The sequence below is a fragment of the Orussus abietinus genome, unplaced genomic scaffold, assembly GCF_000612105.2.
Source record: "Orussus abietinus isolate OABI.00-Male unplaced genomic scaffold, Oabi_2.0 scaffold289, whole genome shotgun sequence".
Classification (NCBI taxonomy): domain Eukaryota; kingdom Metazoa; phylum Arthropoda; class Insecta; order Hymenoptera; family Orussidae; genus Orussus; species Orussus abietinus.
In genome coordinates this window covers 63,679-81,308 of record NW_019394466.1, presented here as the reverse complement: position 1 = coordinate 81,308, position 17,630 = coordinate 63,679, and the positions used below count along the sequence as shown (strand labels likewise).

The following is a 17,630-nucleotide window of genomic DNA, read 5'->3' as shown; positions in this document are numbered from 1 at the left end:
TCGACATAATCAATCGAAATAATATTTGTTGAATTAAATTATACGTACACATAGACAATTATTGTTTAGTAGTCTAGAACGTTATTTTCAGGGCTTTCTCATTTAGGTCTGTCAAAATTATTATCAAGGTTTTATAAGATAAGTAACGAAAATAATAAAATTAGTAACTGTGATGTAGACTAAAAATGAGTTAGCATAAAATAATTGTTTATAACTGTTATAACTATGGTCATATTGTAATTAGTTTTAACACGTTGGTCGCTACGTCACCCATATCTGGGTGACGGGTATGCTTCCGATATTATATATAGGATATACAACAAAAATATTGAAAACACATTATACCATACTTTTTATTCATTTATATTCTGGATAAAGTATCACATTATGCTATGTCGCATGGTATTCGTTAAAACATTTGAAACACATTTGAGGTGATTTTGGACACTTTGAACAATATGTTTTAGTTTTTTTTTAATGTTTTTCCTCGCGTCTTGGCGTGCGACAGTTTGTCTCTTCTTCTTGTAACATAGGGCGCACATCCTTCTTATAGGCTTGCCCTGCTGGTTCTTATGAATCTCCAAATGGTGGAACACCTTCATTTTCTTCTGATGGTTTTCGGGCACAGTATTTTCTGAGGACACATCGGACCAATTGGAAACGAGATTTTCCAGAAATTTTCTAATCTGTATTTTTTTGTTTGTGGCTGTTTAGTACACAATATGAGCATTTACTATAGTTGTTCCTAAGAGTAAATGTAGTGCTAATTTCCGATACCACTTGATGCTTTTTCGTATCGTAGTGGCATATGAGACCATCTGGTTACTTCGGTCAATACCAGTTTTTCCATTATTGTATGCAATTACCGCCAAAGGTTTCTGTTTCGGAGGACGTCCGCGATATGTAGAATTCGAGCTTGAAATCATGATGGGTGCATGGTTTGTTGATAATATTCTAACATCTCGAACATCTCTCCATTTGAGCATCACAATACCGTTCTTATCTTCTCGTGCTATCATTTCACCTCTCTTCAACGGGTACGACATTACGAAATTGGGCATATATTTTTTGTTATACCGTACAGTTCCAACGACATGCGTCCTATAATTTAAAAATTTGACTGCTAACCGATTGCTCGTATAAAAGTTGTCGACGAACAAGGTTCGTCCTTCATTTAGCAATTTATCTGCAAGTTCAATGCAGGCGTTTTCAGCTATGCCAACTTCCTTACTTCCGGTGATATCTCGTCCAGAATATACTTTTGCAGACCATGTGTAACCTTTAGTGGAACACAGTTTGAATACTTTTATACCATACTTATGTGATTTCGTCGATATGTATTGCCTGAATGTTAGTCGTCCCCTCCAAGGAACCATTGTCTCGTCGACTACAATATCTTCGCCTGGTGAACAAATTTTCTGGTAATTGTCTATCAACATGTTTACGAGTGGTAAAACTTTTCCAAGTCTGCTACTCTGTTCTATAGTTTCGTTATTTGCAAAATGCAAGTTTGCTAATAGCAATTCAAAACGATTACGGGACATTCTGCTGCGTGGAAATGGAAAATTGTAAATAGAGCTCGTTGACCAACATCTAACAAGCGGTGTCTGTATTAGACCCATCCAAACCATTAGTTCGATAAATTTCATAATTTCTTTGGAAGTGGTGGGTTTCCATCTCTTATGTCGAGCTTGACCCATCATTTCATGTTGATGTAATTTTTTATCTGCATACCTATTAATCTCTGTGACTAAAAGGTTTATCACTTTTTCATCAACGAATAACGAAAACACTTCACTTGCGCTAATGTCAGACGGCAAATCCATGAGAAGTCCGCTTTTTCCGGTGACCGGAAATGTCTGTTGCCTGTTAGCGAATTCGTTTCACAGAATATTGTTCAATGAATCATCAATAGAGTCCAATTCCTCTTCTTCGTCTACAGCAAGTTCTTCCAATATGTCGTCAAGGTCTTCACTTGCATATGTTTCCTCAATATCCGAATCCGAACTCGATGAAATTCTATTTGTCATTCTTGTTAGGACTAATTCATAATTTAATAATTATAACGCTAGAATTATTTGGAATGCTCTCTGCAACGATCGGGGTGTTCTATTTCTTCCGTATTTCACGTTCCGTTTATTCTTTCTCGTGTCCCTCATGTCATATAGCACCATTGATTCAGTCACGTATTATGCTCATAATTTAAATGGATGTCTAAACAGAAACTCTAGCGCTTCGCTCTCTTATCTACTACCGCGGTACTTTAGCCCATGATTCGTTTACTTCTAGTCCTATAGCCCATTTTTGTTATTCCCCACCTAAGCCTCCTTAAACAACATTAACTTTTCCCCTTCTCAGTCCTCATTAACCAATCACTTTCGATTATTGATCCCACTTTAATTTCTCTACGCTTATCAGTAAACGCTTTGTAAAAAACTCCGCCCTAGAGGACAGCATCCGAAAGCGCCCTGGACCAAAGTTCCTCTGGGCATAACCTGAATTAAATCTTCCACCGCAAGAGACGGACATCTCCTGCTCTCAGAGACAATCAAGTCTCACCGCGACTCCAAATAGTCACCCGCGAATTTGTACCGTGCGACCGCCGCCTATCATAGTGTCATATTTTACAATTGTTATCGGACTTACTCGTTATTGTTAATAAACTGTTTCTGTTACGAATTGAAGTCATGTGCCCGAACTCATAAAACCGACCTGACTCGAGATTCCGTTGAGAATTAATCAGTCTTCAAATTAGGCTCTCACATCCAGTGTTCTGCCCGGCTAGTTTGTCGGGCAGTTGTTGTATGAATCCCGTTGGTTTTTGCAAGTGGAATTGCAAAATGAGATATTCATACAACTGCTCACATGCAGAAGGAAGGTACCCGAATGACAAGTGAGACTGTCGCGAACAAAACAGCTTAAGTTTATTATAATATTGATTAGACGACTGACTTAGTATTTTGTCAGCTCTTCACGCGTGAATAAGGGTAACTGTTACAGAGATGATGGTGAAGGCTGACGAGAGACGTGTTAAATTATCGAGAGACGGAGAGTGACTGACTTCCAGAAAAAATTACAGAATTCCTCCTCCGGTCGCATTACATTTTTTGAGGAGGTGGTAGCATATTTCTAGCATAACGATTGGCTGACTGATTTTAAGAAGGGCGGTTAAAATCGAATAGTCAGCCTCGTGATTGGTCGGTAGCTGTCCAATACGGTTGGGTGAAATCGGAAAATTTCTCGTTGCCGTGCAGATGGAAAAACATGCTGTATGCACGTGTGCATGTTGCGCGCACGTGTAAGCGGTAAAGTTAAAAAAGGTAAACGGTAAAGAATAGGGACGGTCAACCCGAGAAAATTCTAAAGAACCCTAAACTTCCGCGATGGGACGTACAGGGCAATATAATCGTGTCGTAGAAAACTAAAATTTACGAGCTGATTTCGGCGTTAGAAAATTGTTAAATTGGTAAATGGCCCGATGGGCCCAAGCAGGCAGTAAGTCCCTTTCTGGGAATTTGTTTGACATTCCAAAGTCCGCGGTAAATTTATATATATGAATGTCGCGCACGGAACATCCAGTGCAACCCGCGTTCAGACTTTCTTTCGAACATCCGCAACAATTCTAAAATTCACTTCTTCGTCATCACTACTCTCCTCACTTTCAAATATATTTTCACCCTGTCTACTGAACATTTTGAGGATGAAAAAATCACTGATGTGCGTCTCACAAGAAGCATGCTTCTCGACTAAATGAAAGATCTGGGATATCCATCATGAGATCCCTCGGAATACTCTAGCCGGAAAGCTTATCGCTTTCTTCATTTCGGAACTAAATAATCTTTTCTTTACAATGGATCGAAGGCGATAAGCAATCAAATCCCGTTTATCGCTCTGTTTACGGTCTGCGTACCGACTGTCGGATTTGGGCCCCGCGGAAACTTAGCCGAATTACGCTGAGCGACCAACGTGTTAATTCAAAGAATATCAATGATATTCAGAATACACTATTTACCTGTATCTATCCAGTCAACATCTTGGCCATTGAAAGCAGATCGAAGCCTGTTAGTAATGGTACTTAAGGCAAATATTTGGTCCCGAACAACAGTTGGCCTCGGTCCACCTCCATGTACTTCTGGATTAAGCGTTTGCGTTTCACCATTGGCGGATACTGAGTACATATATCTTAAAAAAAGAAAGATCATGTATTACAAAAAATACATTACAAATTCTGTATTAGCTAAAAGAAATGAGTTTTAAATATTGAAACAACAATTCTTCCTGAAATTATATCTGTCTTATATATCGGTAATACTTAATATGATACTTTCCTTACATTTTAATGATAACAAACATAAGATATTTTTGAGATATCGAAAAAATTCTGCTCATACCAAAGTAATTTTTTTAAACTTGTGATAGCTTCTAGGAATTACGCGAGTCTGTTATCGCTAATGGACCATTCGCAAATATTGCAGTTCTCCTTATGAGGGCAAATATTGATAACATAAATCCCTATTCCTGTTTATTTCATTGGCCAATCAGAATGCACCTCAAACACTATAAGATAGGACTACCCAAGACCAAAGATTAATATCATCAGGGTTTGGCCGATGAAACGAATGCAATGGTTGTGAAACGTCGACCCAATAGCGGCAACAGACGTGGGTCATTTTCGGAAGCTACTACAAATTTCAGGGACCTTGATACTGACCAGGTCGTTAACACCGACACCACTGATTGCTTTAAGTTTACAATGTGCTTAAAGTTCAAACGATAAATAATTGTAATAAATAATCGAATTGTGAGACACGCTAGTTTAGTTCAATCAATCGTTGTGCTTCTTTCAGAAATTATATGATCGTCTTAGAACGCTTTGTAAATCAGTCTACGTTATCAGCGATAGTGCATAACGTGTGTCCTGACAATTTCTTATATGTGCGATTACGGGAAGACAGCTAAAGAACGGAATCGGTCGAAAGCTTTATGCTTTGGTACATTCGGACCGATACGAGTGCATCCAGCATTGAGTCGAAGCGTACGAAAAGGTTTACTGCGGAAGGACCCAAGCGAACTGATGCCGAGTGCTTGGGAACGGATATGAAAGGCTTGCTAGATTTCTATGAAAGCGTAACCGTCATGGATCCCAGTGAGCTGACAGTCACAACATTGAATGCCAATCTTCGGCAACACCAACTGTCATTCACAAGACCACCATAAGACGGAGCTAGCAACGAAAGATCGAATTGTTAATATCATATGAAAGTCGTGGTTAATATCGTATGAAAGTACTTGAATAGACGTCTATAAAATAAAATTCATCTATACTCTTTTCGGCAGTAACGCCATTTTGGATACTCGAGTCGTATCACAAGTTTGCGCGCTACGTTACAATCGTTTACATTTATGTTGACGTCTGTTACCCTCTGTATTGAGAATTATACGAAATGAAATAATCCATATGTCACTTCAGTAGAATAATTATAAAGAGATCGAAGTAAAACTTCAGAAACCTCGTCGATTCTGGACTCTTTATACTCTAATTATTCAATGGCAATCTCTCTCGTGTAGTGGTAACTATATTTGTGCTTTAATGGCTCGTGTTGATGTGCAAGTAACTTGCGCCACTTCTTGCTACAGCAACTTGCTTTTGCGGGTACACTACCAATAAACTTGCAGCAAATTTTTTGCCGCAAGATGCTTTAGCAAGTTCTTGCAAAACGACTTGCAAGAGTGACTTACTTTGGCGTGTACACGGTAGTCACAAGCTTGCTGCAATTTTACTTGAGTGTAAGATATTCGGGATTGAGAGTGTCATACAACGAAACATTCAGAACACATACGAATCCGCTTGCAACTTGCAGCAAGAATATCGGGGTTGGTCCGAAATCAACTTGCGCAACTTCAACTTCTGAAAGCAGGCATGTATATGAGTTTGCGGGAGAACACAAATTTTCTTGCGCAAATTCACTTGCAAAACCTTATACAAGATGGCAAGAACTCTCTGAGAGCAGCTTTCGCAAGTTTTACTTGCACGTGGACATAAGCTATAAGAGCACTTATACAGCACACGTTCTTATGGGATATCCGAGAATTTTATTAAACACGTTTATAAAACTTGTCACAATATATTTCCTATATGGATCTGTAATGCTCGATTTACTATAGTGTTCTGAGGCGTTATGCCTAAAGCGTGCAGGTCTTCGTTTACGATTCTAAACGTCCAAAAGGTGTAAAATGTTAGAAATGTGTCCTTGATTCTAATTTGAAATAAACAAACAACTCTTTTAATGAAATTTCATGAACATCAGGTTCTTCCTTAGGGCCTTCATAATCATCTGTTAATGTTTCGAATAATTCGGTGCACTCAGTTCGGAAAATAGTTTCATTAACGTTTTGACGACTCAAACGCTACTTTCATTCCACCTTAAGACGAGAAAACTAAATGCTAAAGGTGTCCTTAAGTCTGAACGATGGATACTTCCCGCTTTTCGGCCAATGTCAAGAGAATCAGTGAACATCTTCATGAATGAATATATCAGATGAAGGTTCCGAGAGATTAAGAGCGCAAGAGCGCGCTTAAATTGTTCGGCTACCGGCTTACTATGAATCCGAAGGATGACAAGATTGTAACAGAACTATTTAATATCAACGAGTTCAACGCATTCGTATGAAAAACTTCAGATTGGTCCTAGTGCTTCTCGAGCAGACCATGTTACACATCGAATATCGGGCATTTTACAAGAATGCTATGAAAAGGAAAATCAACGCCAATCGTACTTTCAAATATTCGTCTTTTGACGTAATAACCCGAAAGACGTCGAATATAATCAGAACGTGCGTTTTCCATTAAAGCGAGGTAAACAAAATTATAGCCAGAGATTCTACCACTCATTGAGGAACAGTTGGATTATCTCCGGGGTCAGTGAAATTGCAGCGCTCTGAACTTAATGCAAAGTCTTTACCATGTTGCCATAGCATGCAACTTTATTAAATTCACAACTTGTATTACCTCCATTAGGTAGTTTGAATATGTCTGAATGCCTATCGGCTGAAAAATTAGGTCCAGCGTTTTTAGCGGTTTATCAACGATGTCGTAGATCCGCTATTGAAATTACATCCAGTGATAATGTAACGGATGGTTCAGTAACTAATAATACCTTTAATATCTTCGAATTCGTGGGGATTAGAAAACATGTGCCGAATAAAAGTTACACGGTACATACATATATGTTTTTAATTTGTTGTTAACGACGCCATCGTTGGTGTAGTCACTTCCGAGATATGAAGGTTCCCTTCCAATTTAAAAATGGAATGCTATATTTTTATATTTACCACCTGATAGCGGGTGTTAAGACGAATATAACTATCTATGACACGAGCCAAAGGAGCGAAAAGTGTCCGAGTCTTTGAAGATTAAACTCACGGAAAGCCCCAGTTCTGGCCACGTATCGGCCATGACCCGGGTGCGACTATTGAGGTGCACTGCGAAGCCAGTGCGTATAGATTTCGAGGCCGCGCTGTTGTAACAGCAGTCTGAGGAGCCTGTCAAGACATCCTGACATCCGGTCTTTTGTTCCAGTCAACTCAACACTGACGCTGAGTTTTGATATCATAGTTTGGAACTGGGGATCCTTGCGATTCTGTACGCTCTGCGCCGATTCCAAATATATCTGCAAGGAAATCCATTACGTGATCGTGTTGGATGTGATACATGACGGTTCGTCGCCGCCATTTTGCCGCCGCCGTTTCGCCACCATTAAGGTGAAATGAAACACGTCTAAAAATGTAATGGACGTCGATAAAAGAGATTCTTCTAAATACCTACTTTGCCGACGTTCGTATTAATATTAACAGCCGCGTCGAATTAAATTGGATAATGTACTAAATGGCGCACTCCATATGCCATTTCCGTACAATAATTATACAGAAATCGAAGTAAAACTCCCGAAATCTCCTCGATTCAAGGGTTTTTATGCCCTAATTGACTGCAGAGTGCCGTAAATTTCCCGCTTTTTTCTCATTTTCTGGTGAAGAAACTATACAACGGATCAATGTGAAATTTGGCATGTAGATTTATTGATATGTTACATATGCATAACAAAATTTGCAATCGTTTCCTCACAAAAATACGCCTCCCACCCCTCTTGGCGTGCGAAGGTTCCCACTCGATGGTGTGCGTCGTTCGAGTCTTCTCATTAATCCTGCAACAAAAACCCAAGAATATTTTACTTCCCACACGTGTCGCTATCATCTAACGAAGCGAAAAAGCAGTACGTTGAATATTTTTTCTTTTAACAGCAAAAAGATCAGTCAATTTTTTTGGATCAAACGATAGTTTGAGTTAAAAAAATCGCCGGATCCTCAATTGTTTTTTTTTTCACTTCATTAAACGATAGCTACATGTGTGTGAAGTAAAATGTTCTTGGGTTTTTGTTGCAGGATTAATGAGAAGACTCGAACCACACCATCGACTGGGGACCTTCGCGCGTCGAGGGGGATGAGACGCATATTTTTGTGAGGAAATGATGGAACATTTTATTATGCATATGTAACATATCAATAAATCTACAGGTCGAATTTCACATTGATCCGTTGTATAGTTTCATTACCAGAAAATTAGAAAAAAGTGGTAAATTTAAGGAAAAAAAAAACAAAATCCCCCTTTAAATTTTCGGACGGTTCGATCCAATACCCTTAAAAAAAATGTCTTATTCGAATCGACTGATTTGAGGGGGGTTTCACTTTACCTTTATCCAACAGATTAACAGACTTAAATCTCAGCCTACACATTCCAAGCCTATCGCTACCAATCTTGTTAATAATTGGCCATTCTGAATTGTAATGGGACCTCGTATTACACAATATGTCAAATTACTGATCAGATGGCCACATTGAACTGAGGATTACATTCCTATACAGAATCAGTGATTTGACCTCTACATCGAATTGGTGATTGTATTTCTACGCCGCACTGTCCATTGAAGTCGGTTCGAACTCAATGATTCGAACTGAATTGACTCTCGATCCCACCGAAGTGGCCCATTCGTTATGTGACTAGCGGGATACGCTAAGTTTAGGGCCAGGATCCTATACAACGGAGGATTGCTCGATTCCTATATTCGCCATATAGCAAAGTCCCCACCTCATGGTGACGTCACAGGCGGATCCGTCCCAATACATTTAACATTACGGAGCAGTATTTTACACAATTCTCGTCAATCTTTCGAACATTTTGAAAGTACTTTTTGGGAAAATATAAATTTTGTAATCTATTTTCACGATTATGGGTACATTAAATAGTAGTTATATTGATTTAAATGTATATTAGTCAGTTAAGTGTGCAGGGAATTGTGGAATATCTGCTTAAAATCAGAAACAAAAGTATACATGATGTAACGTGGCGAATCGTGGAGCCCCCTCCACGTTCGAAAGCGGTGCCCTTTCCGGTCCGAGGACCTCCAAGGTACGGGGGAGGCCAAGAGAACACGGTGGGTTTTCAGGGCTCGAGATAGGTGCCCCCACGAGGCGGTAGCACCTGCCGAAGGGAGCCCTCCCTTAGGCTGCCGTTTTGAGATAAATGGACCCATCCGGACCCCTAAGGGGGTAGCGGAGTCGATTGAACCGACCGCAGCGCATCCGCGAGGTCAGGGCTTGTGGAAGCGCAGAAGAGGACCCGCAGCATTGGTGGCATCGTGAGAGCAGGGCGACTGTGACTTTTGCCCTGACGCCGGTGCTCCAGAGAACGGTTAATGCCAGGCCCTGGGTTGGTAAGGAAACCTCGCGAGAAGCTAGCACCCCGAAAGTGAGTCCAAGGTCCCTCTACAGGACTTTCGTGAGTCTCCGCGACATCACAGTGCCCGGGAAGAGACGAGCGTGGTAATGGGGGGTCACGGGGAACCGTCACGATTCGATCTCCCAATCTGCGTCGAGCCCGCGCACGGAATTGTAATCGGCGATCGAACGTTCAATCGAATTATTGGAAAAGGCCCACTTAGGCCTCGTTATAAGTGGCATTTCGCGTTCGTGGTATAATGAAGTGCTATAGTGAAGTGGGTGTACCAGAGGCCTACGGAGACGACCGTAGGGTCAACCCCGAGGCGGTCACCATTTTGTAACGTGGTGGATCGTGAAATCTCCTCCACCCAAAGCGGTGGAACGTGGATAAGGCGAAGACGGCCGGGACCGAGTTCCTGAGGGAGACTGCGCGACTGAAGGGAATAGCCGAGGGTGGTAGGTCGCGGTTTTGCGGGGTCCGTTTAGGCCGTTAGGAGCCTGCGCGTTCGCTTCTTCGCGTTACGTCGTAGTGTTAGGCTCTAAGGGTTCCCGAGCGAGAGATTCTATATGTGCGAGCGAGAGTCTCTCTTTTGTATTTTGGGTTTCCCTTCTTTTTTATTAAAGCTGAATTTCGGTTAGCGCAGTGCGTTTCTTTTATTTCCGTAATTAGTTTCTTTCCAACTCCTCCGCGCCAGAAGCCCCCCCCCCCCCCCCCACTAGTGCGCAACTAGCCGGTCGGAAGAGGAAAAAAATCCAAGATACCGTGTCGGGCGGTAAAACCCGACTGGTGCCCTTTGCGATCGAGGAAGCGAGTCAGTTACCCGATCGGTATTTCAGCAGAAAAAGGACGCTGGTTTGCTGGCGGGAGCCGATCCTATGAATCGCAATCGTGAGCGTAGGATCGCCGTCGCAATTTGTAATATGTTTTTACCTGAAAAAACACCTTAGGAGTAAAAAAACTTCGACAAACACATTCTTGTTTCTTTCTTGAATTGCAGAAATAATTCAAATCATTTTTTTTTTAAGTAAAAAATGGAAATCAACTATTTTTGCCAAATATGTTAGTACCTTCATTTTATTAAATACTCAAATCAGATATTATTGCCAAATTATTGTAAATTTTCTTCCACATAATACAAGTACATCTCTTCCAAAAATGATATTATCACTTAAAATCATGTGTCTATGATAATCTACAGTTTTCTATTTGCCGATTTTATTATTAATAAGTGAGACGTTAACATTTTTTTTTACAAAAGGTAGTGAAATCCCCTCAAAACACCTTCGGTGTACGAAAATTTAACCAAATACATTTATCTTTATTCAATTAATTGCAAAAACTGCAAAAAAATTGCTCCCTTCCCATGAAAAGCTCAAATCAACTATTTTTGCCAATATAGTAGACCATTCATTCCATTAAAGTCTCAGCTAAAATCTTTTTGCCAAATGTCATAGTACATTTGATTCACGTATGTTGTATGTACAAGATTTTTTGCTTCCTCAAACCAAAGAGAAATATTAAAAACTATATCAAAACTAATAAAACAAATTAGAAACTAAATTTGAAAACAATATTTTATTTGCCAAGTACCCGAGGTATGCTCCTAGCATATTATAATTTTGGTCCTCGCCAAATCAAATGTTGTTTTCGAATTTAGTTTCTAATTTTTGTATATGTTTCGATACAGTTTTAATATTTGTCTTCGGTTTGAGGAAGCAAAAAATCTTGTACATACAACATACGTGAAACCAAATGTACTGCGACATTTGGCAAAAAGATTTTAGCTGAGACTTTAATAGAAAGAATGTTCTACTATATTTGGCAAAAATAGTTAATTTGAGCTTTTCAATGGAACGGAGAAATTTGAGCTATTTTTGCAATTAATCGAATAAAGATAAATGTATTTGGTTAAATTTTGTACACCGAAGGTGTTTGTGGGGATAACATAGTCTTCATGATTTGGCCATAATAAAATAGGACATTTTTTAATTTTCCAAAATTATGCTGTACACATAAATCTTCACATTTCTCCTAACAACTTGTATGATCTTCCTCCTTCACATTACGAGGATATGAAAAGCGCTAAGAAATTTAATCGACGTCGATAAAATAAAATTCATCTATGCCCTTTTTGGTGAGAATGCCGTTTTGAATACTCAAGTAGTAACATAAGCTGGTGCGTCCCATTACCGACATTTATATTTATGTTGGTCTTTTACAGTCTACGTTGAGAATTATATTAACGACAGGTTTTACATGTCATTTCGGTAAAGTAATGATGAAAAGATCAATGTACAACTGTCAAAATCCCATGAATTCATGACTGTTTATATTTTGACGAACCAACATCGCCATCTGTGACATTTAGCTGCAACTAAATTGTTGCTCTAAAACGCATGTTAGCCGCCGGGCAGGCCAGCATTCTTTTGCGATCGCTGGTAAAAGTATTTACTATGTTACGGGGCGACCGAAGGGATGCGAGGCCGGGGTGATTCGAATAGGGATCATCCGAATCTTGCGCGTAACGAGTATTAAGAAACTCGGACGTAGTCATTATCTGCGATGTTCAGCCTGGCGTTTCAAATTTGACAATGAATGTCGTTTTTTGCACCTCTTGAATGAGTAAAGTCAACATTAACGAGACCATCGAAAGTGGACGATTTTTCTGCATTTTTTAAGCTATGAACGAAACCGATTGGTTCATTTAATACAGAGATGTGCATTTTTTAATATTTCACTTCGCTTGGGTCGCTTGAATTTTTCCGTCGACCGTTTCGGTGGCACCGCAGCGATCCAACCAATAGGCGATGGCCACGTGGCGTGGTCGTTTCGAATATCAATGTAAGGGGCTCTCNTAGCTAATAAACGAACTGAATGAACCCGAGAAGAAAGATTATTCGTATTTGGTGCATTATAATTGATTTCAGTTGTTTCGTGACCGTATTAACATAATGTAACCGAGATTATAACAGAAAGGACTAGTGACGGGCACATATATATATTTGGCGAAGTTTTTTTACACCTGAAGAAGGTGTTTTTGATTCGATTTTAATTTTGTGAGGAGATTGATCCGAGCGGCTAAATAAATTCCTCTGGTGGGATCTAGGGGAGTGAGGACAAGGAAGGGGTTCGAACGAATGGTAATGTGGCTAGTGTACTATGATAGTTGCATTTATTCGTCCGCGAGGTCTAAATTACAATCAGCTGGGAGGGGCACCCGAGGTGCCTTGACCTAATTTTCTCTGGGTTATTATACTTCTGCGTCGCGGCAGTTCGGGTGTCGCGATAGCGCGCTTTAGCGGCGGTAGGTTACTGGACGCCGGAGTGCTGATACGAGAATTCTTTACTGCTTAATGGCGGTCTACGCGTAATTCTAGTCTGTTTCGCGATGCTGAGATTTCGAGCTCAGCTGTTTGACGGAAGTTGATGGGTTCTTAATCTATTCAGTTGACCGGAGCAGGGCATGGAAATCGTGATAATGGTTAAAATTCGGTCTGATCGGAAATGAGGGGTTCAGAAATAATCTAAAATGAAATGAGGATGAGTCGAGCTTGCGAAGGATCCTCTACCTGGCTTGTTCAGCGGCCGTAATCGGTGACAGTCTCTTTTGATCAACCCAGCCGAATGACTGTGCGTGAACACCCCGTGGCGTGCCCTAGGGTTGGAGGTCTCCTAGAAGCCTCCCATCCAACGGAAGTCGCAGTGCCGCCGTCTGGTCCTGACTCGGTGGTTGGATCGCTGGAGTACCGGGTGGCATTAATGCAGCTCGCAGGATAGTGGTCCTAGACAGGGAGTCTGGCGGTCTCGGTCTCAGATTCGCTAGGAACGGAGTACCGGGGACCAGGAACTCCACTCGAAGTTTGTTGAGGATGACCGGTGATATGGCACCTGACTAAAGACGTGTGACTTCTGACACTATGACTGACATGCCGTCTTGATCTGACTGCTGGGTTTATTATCAGGGTGTTCCAATTGGTGGGGGTTTCCTAGGGCCCAGGTGAGGGTGGCGCTTCTGAGTCGTGCTGACGCGTTGCGTAGTCATCAGGTTGTTCGCCCCGAGTCGATCGATGACTTTTGGAGCTGTTTGGCCGATGAACTTATTGGATCCTTTCGCAAGAGTTTCCTAATCGTGTTTCCGTATTCGGATTTCCATGGCTAGCTCCGGTGATCGGAAAAGGGATCTTTCCCTACGTTAGGGTACGAAGGGTGTCTACGTAACAACTACATTTTCCCACCTGACTCGGTAATATTCCATTTCTACGGTATTCTAAATTGTTTGAGCTAGGTCCTGAAACTCTTCATTTTCGATTCTAAGCCTCCGAGAAGCGTAAAACATCGAAAACGTGCACGGTACACACCATATTTTGTTCTAGTCCATGATAAGTAAATACATTTTTTATGAAAAATGGAATTTCACGAGTTTCAGAACCTACTTTAGGGCCTCCATATTCACGTGGTAAAATTTGAATCGAGTCGGTACACCCAATTCGGAGAATACTTTCTCCAACGATTTGACTTCTCAGATATACGAGGACAAGTCAAAAATTATCTACATTTCTAGTTTTGCAACGTATTTACACAACAATGATTATTCAACATATATATTATTTTCCAACACAGTCTCCTCCCTTTTCAATGCACTTGGTCCAGCGGTTCAGAAGCTTGCGTATTCCTGCCAAGAAGAAGATTTTCGGTTGGGCGCGAAACCAATTATGCACCGCTTCCTGCGCCTCTAGGTCTGAGGAAAATCGACGACCACCCAAAGCGTCTTTGAGCGGCCCAAACAAAGGAAAGTCCGAGGGAGCATGATCTGGGCTGTAAGGAGGATGTTCCAGCACCTCGAAACCCAATTTATTGATGGTTTCAATGATGAGTTAAGCCGTGTGCGGGAGGGCGTTGTCATGCAACAGCAACACTTTCTCTGACAACAGACCTTGTCGTTTGGTGCGAATTGCTGGCTTTAACTTGTTTGTCAACAATGTACTGTAAAACTCTTTGCCGATAGTTCTCCCCGTTTCCATGTAATCTTCTAGTAGATGCCCATTTACGTCCCAAAAAACGGTTAGCATAATCTTTCCTGCCGATGGCAGAGTGTTGAATTTTTTCGGTTTCGGTGATCCGGGGTGTTTCCACTCCATACTGTGAAGTTTTGATTCTGGCTGGTGATGTGACTAACTTCTATGAGGGCCCGTATGGGGTAGAGTAAGACACCCTACGTTAAGTTTTAGTATTAAAGGGCGACACTTTCCGACCTGAGAAACAATTCGTCGGAGAGCTCCCGTGGCAGGTAGGACACAATTCTGAAGATTTTAACCCTTTGCACTCCGCACCATCCCATTTAGACTTAAAATGTCCCCCCAGAGGGGACATCGGAGTGCAAAGGGTTAAGTACTTATTGTTCAATGAAAAATCTGTCCTCAGATAAATATTAATTTTTTGAGACAGAGTATCGCGTTAACTTGTAGACGATTTCAAAGAAGTTATACATATGATAGAATTACAGAATTAATCAGTGAAATTCATAACGAATTTTTATAAAACGAATACTAAAATAGTGAAAACTATGTCAGATAGCGGATCGAATATGATACAAGTTTTCGCTGAGTCATCCAAAAATAAAATCAGAGCTGAAGAATCGGGTAAATTTAACTTTTTTATGTAATTCTGTTTTTAAAAGCTTTCTGTTCTGTATTTTCGCATTCAAATCTTGCTAAGAAATGGTTCTCTTTTTAGGACAAATCGAACTTGAAAAAGCTGAAGATGAACTTAGCAATGAGGATGAAGATGAAATAAAGTTGTCCTCCATTTCTGATGTGCTTGAAAGTACTGAAGGAGTCTTTGATTCATATTTATTAGATCACCAACGTTGCGGTAGTCACACCTTAATCTTAAGACCTAGTTCAGACCAGCTAACAAATGCTTAAGAAATAAAGATCCGCAATACACAAGACTGCACCATTCGGTATTCGGAAAGTGTTCTGCAATCTAGAATCTTACACGTAAAAATCACCGAAGACAGCAGCAACTTATTTAAAAATAATCAATAAAGCTCCAACGTTTCCTTGTCCATCTCGGAATTTCACCTTTGATTGTGTGGAGGGTTTCAAAAAGGTTAAAGAAAAAATCAACCCTGTATGTGACACTGAAATTAATTAGATCCAAGGGAAACGAGTTGAAATTTCTAATGAAGTTTATTGAAATTTTAAGACCAGTTGCAGAAGTTGTAGACGAACTTTAGGGGTCTAATAACATTTTTCGGTGAACTTATTCAACTTTATAAGAGAAAAAAGATGTTAGAGTCTCTTAAGTTAAGGCTTCAGAAATATTGCGGACCCTCACAGAAAATTGTTTTACAATGTTTAGAGAGACGATTCTCTCAGTACTCAGCCCTTCTTCCAAATGCAAATGTCAGAAAAACGAGAATAATTTATTGTCGTCAAAATGGCAACAATAACTCATTCTCGTTTCTGTGATTTCATTCAAATTTAAATGGGAACCAAAATCAAAAACAGTGACCCTAATACAACTTCTTATACGCGAAATGCACAGCTTTTGTAAAAATACTAAAATATCTTCTAGCTCTGAAAACGTTAATGGGCTTAGAGAAGACGTTCACATAAATCAGTATTATATGTTTAATGAATCGACATTCAAAAGTTGCTCCTCCATTCCAAACACCAGTAAAAATACAGTCTGCAGCTGGAAGGACTACAATAAATGCAGAAGGAAGACATAAGTTTCGACTACCTAAATCGTTATCCAGTTATAAAAGAATGTTTTTATAAACTCACCACGACAATTCCATTTGTTATCGCTCCTGTTGAAAGATTATTTAGTTACGGAAGAATGATTTTGCGCTCAAAAAGAGGATCCATGGGGAATGAACATTTTTAAAAGCAGCTACTGCTCAAAACAACAGCCACTTCCAAAAGAAACTTATATAATTTATGTTTACTTGTATATTTAAAATGCAAATTCTTTTTAAAATATACAAGTTCTCAATAAAATATTAAAAATCATTTTGCATTTTTTAATAACCTATTTCAAATATATACATTTTACATTTTCTATTTATACAAAGAACAGAAAATCATTTTCAATTTTACAATTTAAATGGATTTTATAAATCTATTTTGCATTTTCTATTTTAAATAGAAGTTGAGAACCATTTTACCCAGCCCGGTTTGTGGCCACACATTGGCATCCGAGAGTCTTTAACACTAGGTATACGGGACCCATCAATTTGACGGAATTCAAACTTCAAAAAGAAATACCGAAAAAACCATAGCATTAATTTTAACCATTTTTGTATCGTAAATTAATCATTTCATCCAAAGAATTTGTACACGCAATTATTTTTTCCTAAGCCTTCTAATTATTAAAATCTGTATGTAGTATACCTATCTCTACGAGACCCGTCAAATTGACGGACCAGCTAATTTCATAAACAATCCATACATATTTGCTTCGTTGCACGGAGTGTAAGGCGAAGATGAGAGTGAAAGTTTGCATTGAAAGTGGAGAAATAGAAGGATCTTCGGATAGTGAAGAGGAAAACTTCTTGAAAGGGTGTCGTAGCAAGAAAAGGATGCGCATTCTTTCTAGTTCTGACTCCGAGGATGAGAGGACGAGCATTCCAATCATTTCCGTGATAATTTTTAAAAAAGGACTTTTTACTTATTAATAATTTATTTAAACGTAAAGCCTAGGGTTGTTTAATACAGACTTAATTTGAATAAATCGATTTTTTAAAGAAAATGCGTGTTTTCGTTTACCCGTCAATTTGACGGGTGCTCGTAGAAACAGGTATATAAAAAACGCCCGTAAACCTAGTGTTAAACATGCAACTATGGTT

At 39.8% G+C, this 17,630-nt stretch overlaps 1 protein-coding gene across 1 annotated transcript in view; it reads right to left on the bottom strand.

The window, feature by feature from the left end:
• LOC105697775 (glypican-6) overlaps positions 1–17,630 on the bottom strand; it is a 78,407-nt gene that overhangs the window by 14,518 nt on the left and 46,259 nt on the right. The window contains exon 7 of the mRNA XM_023432469.1: positions 4,013–4,182. Within this exon, the coding sequence (XP_023288237.1) occupies positions 4,013–4,182 (170 nt within the window). The remainder of the gene's footprint in view (positions 1–4,012; positions 4,183–17,630) is intronic.